The sequence below is a fragment of the Quercus lobata genome, chromosome 5 (assembly GCF_001633185.2).
Source record: "Quercus lobata isolate SW786 chromosome 5, ValleyOak3.0 Primary Assembly, whole genome shotgun sequence".
Taxonomy (NCBI): Eukaryota; Viridiplantae; Streptophyta; class Magnoliopsida; order Fagales; family Fagaceae; genus Quercus; species Quercus lobata.
The window spans coordinates 67,201,258-67,215,085 of NC_044908.1; the positions used below are offsets into that span (position 1 = coordinate 67,201,258).

The 13,828-nt window shown below is 32.6% G+C and overlaps 1 protein-coding gene across 2 annotated transcripts; it reads right to left on the minus strand.

Annotated features, from left to right (window-relative positions):
* Positions 1 to 3,412: 3,412 nt before the first annotated feature.
* Positions 3,413 to 10,472, minus strand: LOC115988442 (cyclin-D3-2-like). Of its 2 annotated transcripts, none has more exons than XM_031112014.1 (2): positions 9,834 to 10,472; positions 3,413 to 3,936 (listed from the first exon to the last, which is right to left on the minus strand). In XM_031112014.1, the coding sequence occupies exons 1-2, from the start codon at positions 10,311 to 10,313 to the stop codon at positions 3,535 to 3,537; spliced, it is 882 nt and encodes a 293-aa protein (XP_030967874.1). In that variant the 5' UTR covers positions 10,314 to 10,472; the 3' UTR covers positions 3,413 to 3,534. The 2 variants fall into 2 exon arrangements, 1 of the variants encoding a protein (XP_030967874.1); XR_004091519.1 differs by lacking the exon at positions 9,834 to 10,472 and adding an exon at positions 6,920 to 7,179 and having other exon boundaries at positions 3,849 to 3,936.
* Between the last annotated feature and the right edge of the window lie 3,356 nt (positions 10,473 to 13,828).

Genomic DNA, 13,828 nt, shown 5'->3' on the forward strand with positions numbered 1-13,828 from the left:
AACAATATTATTGATATTTTTAAATGCTATAAAAAAAAAATATTAGCCCAACAACAAAAATTAAGCCCAAACAACACCCCAAAACAAACACAAGCAAAAAAATAAAAAATAAAAAAAATCAAAGCCGGTTTTAATTAGATATCTACCTAGCCTAAGAGTAGGAAACACCTAACTTACCTCACACATATAATAAAAGGGAAAAAAGAAGGGGATTTCTAAGCCATTAAAAAAAAAAAAAAAAAAAAAAAACCTAACTAACTCACGACTGAACACAAAGGAGAGGAATTTAGCAACCAAGAACAGAAAGAAAGGTATCCTCTCATAGCACGGAGCACCTAAGCAAGAGTAGGGAGTCAGGGATGTTGGAAGCCTGGGATGGAGAGACTTAAAGCAGAATAAACCAGAGTAGAAAAAAAGAGTTAAAGAGAGGTAAAAATCTAACTGACCCATCTTTGTCTTTAGCCCATAATTTATATTCTTTTATAAATGAAAAAGTTGTCATTTGACAAACATAACACCACACACAACAATCAACTCTTATTGCCATCGATGTTTTGTATATATTTTTTTTTGGTAGTTTTGTCTTTAGCAATAGTCTATGATGTTTTGTGATATTTTTTGTAGTTTTGTCTTTAGTGTTTTTGTCTATTAGTTAGTGTCTAATAGACCTCACACATATAATATATTAAGATGGTGAGTTCCATTTTCATAAATAATTGCATTGTAATATCTTAAAAAATAATAATTTTGTGTATTTTTCTTTGTTGATATTAAATGAATGTTTATTTGGAGTTTATTTTTATTTATTTTTTTTTTTTTGGGTTTATACTTCTGCCCCCCTAACTCCTAGTCATGACTCTGTTCCTGACCTGAACTTGACTTGATTTTTGTGGGTAGCAAAGCGAAGGACCCGTTGCCAACCATGAGCACTACCATATTGGATCAAGCAGTTCTTCAGTTTTAGACTAAACTAATGGAGGCAGCGATGAACGAGATATCACCAAATCTGGTTTAGATCTCGACGAATCTTGACTAGATTTCACTAGATCTCAACAGGATCTCACTAGATCTAACCCAAATCTCAAAGGTTCTCGGCAAGATCTCATCGAATATATTTACAAAATGCTTATCTCGTAACCGTTTTACATATTTCCCATTAAAATGATGTTAAAATTTTCTTAAAATTATATGTTAATAAATGCCTTAAAGCCACCCATTAATCGGGATCAGACTCTTTACAAAATGCCTATCCCATGACCTCTTCCATGTATGGTTTTATTTGCAGCATACAAAGTCTGTGCTGAAGGTTACAATGAGGGATAAGGCACTCAGGATCACCAAATCTTTTAAGGTAAGTGTTATGGATCAGAATGATTTATCATGCGCTCTAGAAATATGATTACTAGGACTAGGACCCACATTTCATGAAAACTACTATTTATCAACAGTCACAATTTTGCACTTTTTGTTCTTCTACTTTTTACAATATCTGCGATTTAATAGCAATTTGTTCATGGTTGAGACTTAAAGGCTTTGAATGTGATTCCAAATGGGGGCCCAAAGCAATTTCATAAAGCTGACCATTGTTTGCTGCCCATCTCAGCCCATTACTGAATTTGGATCCAGCTTTTACACTTGCAACCCATGTACTAGAGCAAGGGAGCCCATGGCTTCTAGTAGAGTTGTTTCTGTAATGCGTTGCCTATTTTTTCCATAACACTCGAGCCCAGTAATTATCTCATTACTAATTCAACCTCCAATTCCTAATACGAAAAATGAACTAGTTTATTTTGGGTTGATTGCTGATCAAGCAGGTCAAAACAGAATTAACTCATCTATTAATCGTCAAAGTGGGTTGATCCACTTCGATACAAATCCAATTATATGAAACACTATAGGCACCATTTTCACATGCTATCTCAAATATTGCCACCCATATCTTTAACTCCAAAGCAAGGAATTGGAGATTGAATTATGAATGGGATAATTAATGGACTTGAGAGTATTATGGAAAAAATACGTAACCCATTACAGAAACAATAAGACTACAAATTTTTAGTTTGATAATTGGCTTGCCTTGGGTTCCATTTGGAATCTCATTCAAGGCCTCTTAAGTCTCAACCAAGAGGCAGAGAGGTTGTGGGCCTGTAGTTTGCTTCAAGATAACAAGGGCAGGGACTTTAGTTTTTACTTACCATAGTTTCCACTTGACTTATGAGACATTTGTATTGGAGAAAAGATACTCTGCAATATTTTCGTAACACTTTTATATCAAATTTTTGGTGGAAAGTTGTTATAGGTTTTTAATTTGAATTTACCATTAAAATTATTTTTTTGCTCTCTAATAACAAGAAATATACGTAATAAACAATTACTTAAGATTTGTCGTGACAGTATTATGAAAATGTTTTTATTTTATGTCAATATGATGGAAAACATAGTGGAACATAGACCTAGCTAAGGACTATATGATTTTATTGAATAAACAAACCTTCAAAAGAAAAGTGTTGTTATACTTTAATTTCTCGTAAGAGATGATAGATTAGCTTAATTAGTAAGGTTTTTTTTATTGTCGAATGATAAATTTGGAGTTTAAACTCTGCATATACAAAAAATTGATTAATATCTTAATCAGAAGATAAGAGTAATTATCATGAGATGAATACTATAAATTAAAATTCTATCATATATAAAAACAAAAACAAAAAAGAAAAAGCCGATAATGAATTGGCAAAAGGGCATTTGCGTGTTTTATTTATCCACACTAGAGTCTATGGAGAATAGACCCATCCGCGTTATAAGCAAAGGCTCATTTTGCCACCAAAAAAAAGGGGGGGGGGGGGGGTTGTTATTCAATGACAAAACAAAAATCCCAACATTTACTTGCAATATGGTTATAAGATCCATAAAAATTGTAAAGCTACTTCTTCCGTCCATCCAAGAAGGAATATGATTGCCTCAATTTCAAGTTTCTATCCATTTTCTCCATTTCACACGTCACATTTTATATAACAAATCTAATAATGTAGAGGTTATTAGGTTATTTAAACTTTTAAATGATATAACATTCAGTACATCTTTAGATTTATAAAAATTAATTTGAATCATAAAATAGACGAGATGAACATGGTTTGAAATTAAGATATTCTTTTTCCAGGTGGAAGAATAGTGTGGAAATAAAAATTTTTAATTATGGAATGGACCCTTTCCATTTCAAATTAGATGAAAAGAATCATGTTCCCTAACTTGGTTTCTAATTTTATAGATTTAGAATTGTGGGCAGAAAGTGCACAGTCCCAAACTTTCGTATGGCTGGAATAACCAAGCTATTATGTAATCTAACTTACTTTTAGAAAGTGATAAATAAAAATTAGGAAAAAGTACATAATGAGAGAGGTGAAGCTACCTGTTGTAATCTTCTCTATACCGTTCAATTTTATCGGTTTTCTATGGAAAGACTAGAAGAGATACATCTGATATGTTGTATTATATGGAGTCGACCACATCTATGAAAAAAATGAAAGGAAAAAGGATTTAGTAGTTATTGCCATTGGCTAAAGAAGTCCGGATGAGTTGATAACATGCCTCGAGTTTCTCTTTGTTGAACTGAAGAGTACCACAGAGTTCATTCATGCAGGAATCCAAATTCGCACCTCCAACATCCATATGCTTCATCACATGAAGTGTTACGGCTGCAGAAATTACAGATGGCCGATAATGCACTAGTTTAAAATCACTGAGCAGAGAAAGAACACGATGATTAAATAATGCAGAGAACTCCAAATGCTGGTGATCTCCCAAGGGAACCATTTTGATAATGTGGTTCATGAAAGAAAGTGGGATGGCTGGGTTCATCTTCCAATCTAGCAGCGAGAGCACCAACAGTTCCATTTTTTGGATTGACTTTGGCCTAAACAAATATTCCGATTTCTCAACCTGGAACCATATAAGTTGATTCTCGTTAGCCTTTGTATTGAGTTGCAACTTGTAAATGCAATACTAACAGGAAAAACTCAAAAAGACATAAAAGACAGTTCCATGATTGTGGAAAAAAAAAAAAAAAAAAACAAATCTCAACTATTTTTGTGAAAATGCGTGCAGTTCTAGATTTTAATAATAAAAAAACCCATAGGTACAGAGGTTAAGTGTATGGTTTCCACATGAAGCAATAGCACAAGAGATTTTTGAAGAGTTAGAATAGAGAAGTATCTGGCTGCATTTCTCTGAAGGTCTCAAGGCTAAAATGGAACTTGAGCAGGTCCAAAACAATATTCCAGACTCCTGGGACAGCTCACTTGATTGTGAGGGAGAGGGAAAGTAAGCATCTTTATCAGTTCCTTGTGCAAGCTGGGGAGAGTTTTCTAAAGAAAGAAGCTGGAGTGAAGTAAAGTGGTTGTCACTAGGGGATCAAAATCGAAATACTTAGAGCATGTTTGGTAGACTGTAATAGACGATGTAATATAATAGTTATTCCTATGATTTAGTTATTCTTTAGTTTAGTTATGTTTTTATTATAAGGAATAATCATTCCTTATGAATAGTTATTCTTCAAAATGAGGAATAACTATTCATCTTTAAAAGGTTGTATTAACTATTTCTTAGTAAGAGCAATAATTTCAAAACTTAATATATTTTCAAATAAACAAACTTTCCATATACATCTAATAATTATAAAAATAAAAAATCATAAAAAATAATACATATCTCTCTTAAATTTAAAAATAACAATTTTTAAGGAGATGTAATTGTATGGGTAAGAAATTTCTTAAAATAAATGCTAAGTTTCATTCTAATGTTATAACTCACAACCAAACTAATGAATAGGTTTAGTTATTACATTACAATACATTTTATTCCTAGTAATAAAGATTACAATTCCTATCGTAATCCTCATTAAATGTACCAAACATACCCTTACTATTCCCAAAATTGTTTCCATTGGAAAATCAATGAGCACTATCAAATGCCTAGTTGACAATAGTGGGCAGAATTTTGCAAACCCTACGCTCTTATAAGACATGGCAAAGGAATTTTATGAGTATCTTTAATTTTTGGTATTTTAAGCATCAGCTTAAATCATAGTGATGTAGCATTGATCTCTTAGATTCTCACTAACAAAATCTCTGAGCAATAGAAATCTGCCTTGCAAGCTGAGGTTTCAAGCTCAAAAATTCAGAATGATTTGTTTAGTTAATGGAGATAAAGCTTATGCATTCTATGGTTTTACTTCCCAATTTTTTATGAAGGCATTGATCATGAAGACGTTAGAGCCGCTAGTGTGTCCTTTTCAATTGGGTAAACTCCTTGGTGAGGTAATTGCAACAATCTTGTCTTTGATTCCCAAAACCCCTAACCCTTCTAAGATGGGAGATTTCAAACAATTTACCTCATGCTGTAACATAATCTACAAATGTATTACTTTAATTTTAGTAAATAGATTGAAGCCTTGTTTAAGTAGTGTGGTATGTGCTCAATTATGTTATGTTAATTACTCATTCTTCTCAGCATTATTCAATGTAGGACATTTACTCACATGTGTAACCCAACAATCTCCCTCTCATGTGTGAGAGTTTGCCTCTTTGTAGGCTTCATGACCTCTCTATAGGCCATGAACAAGTTCTACTCGCTCTTCCTTGCGCAATGAGTGTTTCCCTTCATTAGTGCATCATTTATGAGCCTTCACATATCAACCCCGCATGTCTTTTATCCTTCATGGGAACCTCACACCTCATTGTTATCTAGCATCATAGGAAATAATACTCTTTTGTTGGCCTTTCCTAAATCGTTTATAAGAGCTTTATGGGCTTACTTGGTATAATATACTGTCTTTGCTCCAATAGGAAAAGGGACCTGCCTTGCTTCATTTGTGAAAGAGCTTTAAGTACACATATCTCATTCCCACTCCAACTGCGAAAGAAACCTTGATAACCTTGCCAACTTTGCCATACAACACCATGGGCTCTAATACCACTTGTTGAGGATATAAACACCTTGGAGAGATTCTTTGAATAATTAATATAACATATAAATACACATTTTAACCTAAAAGGTCTAAATCCTATGGGTATGTACTCAATAACGTTATATTAACTACTCATTCATCTTATCATTATTCAATATGAAACTTCACTCACATGTATAACCCAACAACAATAACAAACCCCCATCATCCCTAGAAGGTGTTATGGATATTATACAAAGTAATAATAGAAGAACAAGATTAATATAAAAGACAAACAGAAAATAGATAACTTGAAGGCACTATATCATTTTCCTTAGATAATATTTGCCCCCCATACTATTGTTGCTAAAGAATTATCGCAAATTTGTCCCCAAGATACAACCAAGATGTTCAGATAGCAATTCTGGAGAATAACCAGAAGATTTTTTATGTTTATCTCAAACTTACTATTTTGTGAACATAAGCCTTCATTTATACTTATAAGGTTATATTTCTTCAAAAGACACCTATAAAGTGTTAAAATGTTTCATAAAACTGTTAAAAAGGCTTGAAACCTCTTCAACCTTTTTGAATAGCTAACAGAAAATTTTGCAAAAAATCCTGTTTCACGATTTTTGATCGGTTGAACAGGAATCAAACAGGATCGAGACATCTAGAAACTCCAGGATTTTTTCTTTACCATTTTCGATTGATCGAGCCAAAATTTTAATTGATCAAAAATGTTGTATTTTGAATTTTCACTTAGAAAATTCCAGAACTTGAATTTTTACTTTATGAAACTATATTCTCCAAACTCAAACATCATTATTACAACCTATCCATGTATATACCTATATATACAACAAAAGGAATATTGCAAAGAATGTTTTGCTAATGCAGGAAATAGTGAAAATCTACCACAAAAATAAAGACAGGCCTAGATGCACTCATAAAGTGGATCTCATGAAGGGGGCTTACAATATCGTTGAATGAGATATTGTACTACACTATCTTCTAGCTGTTAGGGTATCACCAACCTTTGTCCATTGGGTGAAGGAGTGCATAACAACTCCAAAATTTTCAATTGCCTTTAATGGTAGCCTGGTGGGTTACTGTAAAAAGGGAAGAGGATTCAGGCAAGGGATCGCCTCTCCCTTTACATATTCGTTCTAGCCATTGAGATTTTTTCCAAGATTTTGTAGAGAGGAGTGGGAAAATGTGCTAAGTTTAAATTTCATCCAAAGTATGTTGCATTGAAGCTCACTCATCTATGTTTTGCTAATGATTTGATGGTGTTTTGGGGAGCTTATCTATAATTTATTCAAGTGGTCCTTGAAGCTTTGAACAAGTCCACAAAGCTATCGGGTTTGAGACCAAACATTGTTAACGGAACGTTTGATATACTAAATAAAGATTAATTAAAAATAGCAATCTTTATTACTAGAAATAAAAGAAATTGTAATGAAATAAGTATTATTCTTATTCATAAGTTTAGTTTTTTTTTTTTTTTTAATATAATTATCTGAGATAGAAATCATACTCTAAACTAATCTAAGTATATGTGTGTGAAACTCCTTCCTAAAAACTTAAAGCTTAGCACTTACCCCTCCATCCCATAAGAACTTGTAATTATGGAGTGACTATCAAGCCAAAGGTGTGCGATAGTATAAGTTTGGTTGTTACATATGGAAAGCTCGTAAAGATGATGTATAAGGAAAATTTGTATTATTTAAATTATATTAACTTAAAAAACTATTGCATGCACTAAAGGATTGTTATTACAACCATTTTAGAAATGTATAACTATTCTTCATTTTAAGAAATAGTTATTTTTCATAGTAAAAATGTAATCAAATAACCGAATAACTATTATACATAACTAATAGACATGAATAACAGTTCGATTACAATAACTATTACAACATGCTAAACATTTCCTTAGTGTAATTTTCATTGCTGCTACTCCTGCAAGCCTAAAACAGCAAACATTGGGCTTACTCCAATTTAAAGAAGGGAAGCTTCTTGTTAAATACCTTGGACTGCCTTTAATTTCTAGAAATTTGACAAAAAAGGAGTGCAGGTCTTTCTTCAAGTCACGTTTTCCATTTTTTTTTTAAAAAGTTTTTATTTGTTAGTGTGTGTAAATAGCATTTTCCCATAGCTAGAAATTTTTTATTGTCATTCTTTGAGCTTGAGCTCTTTGTGCAATGTTTCTTGAAACTGTCTTGGTATTGTAGCTACTTTGGTGCTGTAGTTGTAGCAACTGTACTAGTGGTTTTTCCTTTAAAAAAAACTGTTTTGGTGGGCTTGATCGGTTGAGTTGAGTTTCTAAACTATTTTCGCTGTTGTTCTTTTGAAATGAAATTACTAATACATCACGTAAAAAAAAAAAAAAATTAGGATTTGTTTGGATATCGCTTATTGCTGAAAATTGAAAACTGAAAATACTATAGCAAAATAATTTTTAAATATATAAATAGTACTGTGTGACTCAATTTTAACTTAAAATTTGTTGAATTTCATATTTGTAGGTCTTGTGAACAGTGCACAGGACCCACAGAAACCCGCCAAACACACTAACTTTCAGTTTTTAGCAACATCCAAACTCACACTCAATACAAAAGCAGGGCCGGCTCAAGGCCTAGGCCTAAGGCCCCACCAAAAAAAAAAAAAATTCCTTAGGAAAAAAAGGCCCCACTTTTCATCATTAAAAGCCCAAATCTTTATACAATCATATATATTTTCTAAATGTTGTACATTTTTTTTATTAGTGATATACAAATTTTACTATTGGCTTACAAATTGCCATGTTATTAATCACAAAAAACATGATATAAACATTCATTAGTTAAATTGATGAAGTTTATCAATGAGAGACAATATCACATTATATTTTGAACATTTTATAGTGCTTTTAATTAGCGCATTTTTCTTTTTCATTTCTATTAAGACTCTCAAAGTACGAGACCAATAGAACCTTAACTCAATTGAAACCCTAAAATATTTCAAAAAGATGTTGCAAATGTGTTAAATCATCAATTATAGATTAATCTCCCCTAAGAGTTTGAGACTTTGATTTTTGTAAATTAATATCCTACAAAACCATACACCAAATAATATCTATCTCTCTCTCTCTTAAAATCAAAATATAAAATTAAAAATTAGATTACAACTTTATTTAACTATGCATTGTCTTATATCCAAAAAAAGTATCTTTTTCAATCATAATATATTTTTATTTCTTTTTATTGATATTTATAATTCAACTATGATATTCAATTCTCTATATGAAATTAACATTAGTCTAGTTGATATTATTTATGTATTTAATGTATCAAATTAACCTTAATTTGATTAGTATTAAATAATTTTGTTTAATTAATATTTACATATTAAAGGCTCCGTATAAATTTTTTGCCTTAGGCCCCAAATTATGTTGGGCCGCCCCTGTACAAAAGGGTTAAGTGTTACCCTCAAAAGGTTCTGTATTTTGTGGAGAAACTATAAGGATTTTATACAGGGTGTCTCTATTACACACAATTGTACACATAGTACCCATAATCTCTAAAAACAAAAGAAAACTGTGGGCCTGTGGCTTTAATTACGAAAGTTCAAAACTGTGATTGGGATTTTTTTTATGTGCGCATTAAGGGGTGTACACTACTAAACTTTACCCCCATGATTTTTCTGCCACAATGTCTAAAATAATGGAAATCGTGACTTCAAGTTAAGGAAGTTCAAATTGTGAAATCACAGTTTTTCTCGTTTTTGGAAATTGTGTGTAGAATGTGTGCAGTAAGGGATATGTACCAGTCATTTCTTTATTGTATACTTTATCATCATGATTTTTCTACCACATATGAAAGAGAGATAGGGATCAAATTAAACTTACTTGGAGATCAAAGAGAAGAGGAACGTGGATCTCCACAACTTTAGCTGCTAAAGAAAGACAAGCTACAGCAGCTAACTGCACCATCCAAGGCTTCATGGGCATGTCACTCCTTAACTGAAAACTGAGTAGAAATTGATCAAGATAGTTGACTGACAAAACTGCAGTGAAGGCAGAGAAATCATGGTAAGAATTGACAGCCAAAATCCACTTTACGGCCTCTTGACGAGCTGAAATGACGATGAGAGACATATCGGCTTTTAGAAAGCAGGTAGAGAGCTTGGTATGGGTCTCGTTTTCCTTAGATAACAGAATATGTAGCCAACAATATTGATTGTCAAGCTGCTCATCCAGTTCCACTAAACACTGTGGCCAATGATTATTAATCAGTGGCTGTTCAATAGCACTCATGTTATCTTCGTTGCAGGAAAGGTCATTGAGACAAGACAAGTGATCATGAGTCTTTGCTTCTTCTTCAGCCATAACTGTAATTTGTCGGCGTAACAAAAAGAGAGAACAGCCAACTGGGTTTTTATTATGAGTTCCCACTCACCTTGAACACTAAGGTTAAAGTCTTCAACCTTGGAAGAGAGAACTCCCATGCATAGTATATTCATTAACAAATCATAATGTGGGATCGAGATGCAGTATGCATGTGTCTTGTCTAAATCTTCTCTCTTTTTTAGTGGCAAGTGCTCCTAAAAAAATCATTTTACCACCTCCCTAAAAAGAAGGGGAAAAAAAAAGACTTCATTGTTGACCTGAAGATTGGACCTTTCAAGAACCTATCCAAGTCAGGAAAAAATTGTGTCACGTGTCATAATTTCCACTTTCAGATGTGGGATTCATTTAAAATTAAAAGGGAGGAGCTTGTGTCTAGTGCCAGTGATCACTGGACACGTTACGATGTGGACACGTGTTTAAGATTGGACACGTGTCCGTATCCTAACGAGTCCAGTGGCCACTGGCCATTGGACAGAAGCCAAACCCAAATTAAAAAATAGAAAAGGATAGCTACATAGTCCCATTGGCGGAGCCAAGAATTTAGGTCGGGGTCAAAATTAAAAGATAAGATTGAAAGTAAAAAATTAATCTAAAAAAATTAATCAATATTAATAAAAAAATAAATAAACTACTATATTATAATGTAATTGTCATACAGAATCTAACATAAAATGTAAACTTTAATTTATATTTTGACACTTAGCTTATTTTACTCAATTGTCCTCGATAATTTTTCATATTTTGAAACCGCTACATAATTTCTTCACACTTAATAGCCTTGAATATATTTTTCTCAATATATGTGACTAAGCAATCATTCATCTATTAATCTCCTATTTGATTGCGTAATCGATTTTTAATTATGTTCATTGTCGAAAAAGTTATTTCAATAGTAGCTGTTGCAACTAGTAAGATCAATGTCAAAGTCACTAATGAGTAAACTAATGAATATGAAACATCTTTTTTTTTTTTTTTAATCATTACCAAGTGGGACCCATTGTTTTATATTATAGTTGTACGTTTTTGTTTTTGAAAGTCCATCAAGCTACTGTATAGTGTGTTCAGACTCTTATCCTATTTAATGTAGTGTTTTTTTTTTTTAATCATTATTAAATGGGACCCATTGGTTTTATATATTAGAATAGTAGTGGGAGGAGAAGTCTGCTGAGAGAAGGTATCGTGAATTGATTTTTTTTTTTTTTTTTTTTTTTGGTCTTTTGTGTTAAGGGGGGCAAATAAGGCATTTTAGGTCATTATAATATTATAAGTAAAAAAAATTTGAAAGTTCAGAGGGGGCACCTACCCCCTCTCGTCCCCCTCCCTCTGCCCCTGCATGGTACTCAGTGATTTATTATAGGGGTGACATGACTTGGAAACACAATACGTAGGGTTCGTTTGAATTGAACTTATTTTTACTGAAATTGAAAACTGAAAATACTGTAACAAAATAATTTTTAAATGTGTAAATAATACCGTGAGACCCATTTTTAATATTTTTAAATACGTAAACAGTACATACACAATGCGTGAACAGTGCATGTACTATTCATGAACAGTAAATTTTGTCTTTGAAAGTCAACATAAGCGGCTTAAAAAAAAAAATTGAGAGAAGAGAAGCAAAACGCCATATGCCAGACACATAGTGCAATCCAAACGGCACCAAAGTACAAACATGATACTTTTTTTTGCAAATTGGTGTTTAGTGTAAATAGATTTGTGTTGAAATGGATCAAGACATCTTCACGTGATTAATAAATGGGTCAATATTGTGTTGATCTACTTAACCTCAATCAACTCGAAATGATTCGATTAATATAAATAAATGCAATTTTTTTTATCTAATATAAATTTGAATTCTAAAAAATGGAGTAATTTTAATGATTATATTGATAAATTACTTATTAAAACTCCAAATTCTCTAACCCTTTTACCAAAAAAAAAAAAAAAAAAAACGTATTTCACTCTATTGTTCTTAGATTTTCTATTAAACAAGTTGAAATGGGTTGTGTTGTGTCAACTCGCTTAATAAACATGTAATGTTATGCTTGAAAAGTTTTATTGACATGACTATTAAATGGGTTAGGCTAGATTTGAATTGCGAATTTGAATACTCTTCCATCAACACGAAACGAACACAATCCACTAACACAAATTGCCACTAGTAATTTATTAGTTGATTCATGGGAAAAACTGAAAAGAAAATAAAATGACATGTATGGTCATGTCATATGTATTTTTTATCTGAACAAAAAATTTAGATCAAACAAAATAAGTTCAATAAAATTTTTAATCAATTATAGTTTTGACTCTATATTTCTTTCAATCTAAGAGCATTGGGTGTAAACACCCCTCAATTGCCATTTTACAATCAAATTCTCAAAAATAATGCTCCATCTGGGTATGGGTTTTTTTTAAAAAAATTTTGCATCCCGTGAACAGTGGGTTCTTATACATAGAACCAACTGTAGCACAAGATGTTAAAAAAAAAAGTTATTTTATTCCTCTCTCTTGTCTCTACTCACTCTCTCTTCTCTGTTTCTGTTTCTGTTTCTGTTTCTCTCTCTCTATCTCTCTCTCTCAGTGGATTTGGTGGTACTGGGCATAGATTTTGGTGGCTGAGGTTTGAATCGAAGGCCGGGTTTTGAATCAGTCGCTAAGCCTTGGGTTTCCTCTCGGTGGTTTTGGCAGCGTTGGGCTTTGGTTTCTAGTCTGGGACTTGAATCGGTGGCAAGCGGCGTGGGTGTGGTGGCTTGGGTTGAAATCGAGCAGTGTGGGTTGGCGGCAATTTCGGTGGGTTTAAATCAGTGGCTTTCTCAGTGGTTGTGGGTTGCTGCAGGCGTGGGTGTGGTGGTTTGGGTTGAATCAGTTGAATCGGTGTGGAGATTGGGTATTTTGGCTTGGGTTTCGATGGTGTTGATCAACAATTGGTTTTGTTGGTTGATTTTGGTGTTTTAGTGGTGGTTGAGTTTCAGTTGTAGGTATTTGTTGGCGGTGCTGGGCTTGCTGGGAGCACTGAGAGTAGAGGAAGACTTTGGTAGGCAGTAGCAGATTGGGAAAAAAAAAAAAAAATAGATAAGAAAGAAGAGAGAGAAAAAATAAAATTTATATTATTTTAATGAATTGTATATAAAAATAGAGTTGTAAAATGAAAAAATATAATAAGTAAAGTAGTTCTTGAGAGTGTAAAATAAGAACTTTTTTACATTCCCAAATGCTAATATTCTAAATCCCTCAAACTAAAATAATGGATTCCCACGGTAGCCACCAACTCTATTCATCTAAAATCTTAGTTTAAATGTAGGTTACAATTTCTAACTTTTAATAAAGAACAAGACAAATTAGGTTAAAAAAGCTGTCGCATTCCTATCAAAAAAAAATGGCTGTAGCATGTGGACCAAAGGGGCGTTTAGTTCTTCGATGTTACATTATTTAGATCCACATGATAGAATTAATGACGAGGGAGCATAAGCCAGCAACTGTTCTCGAAAAGTTAT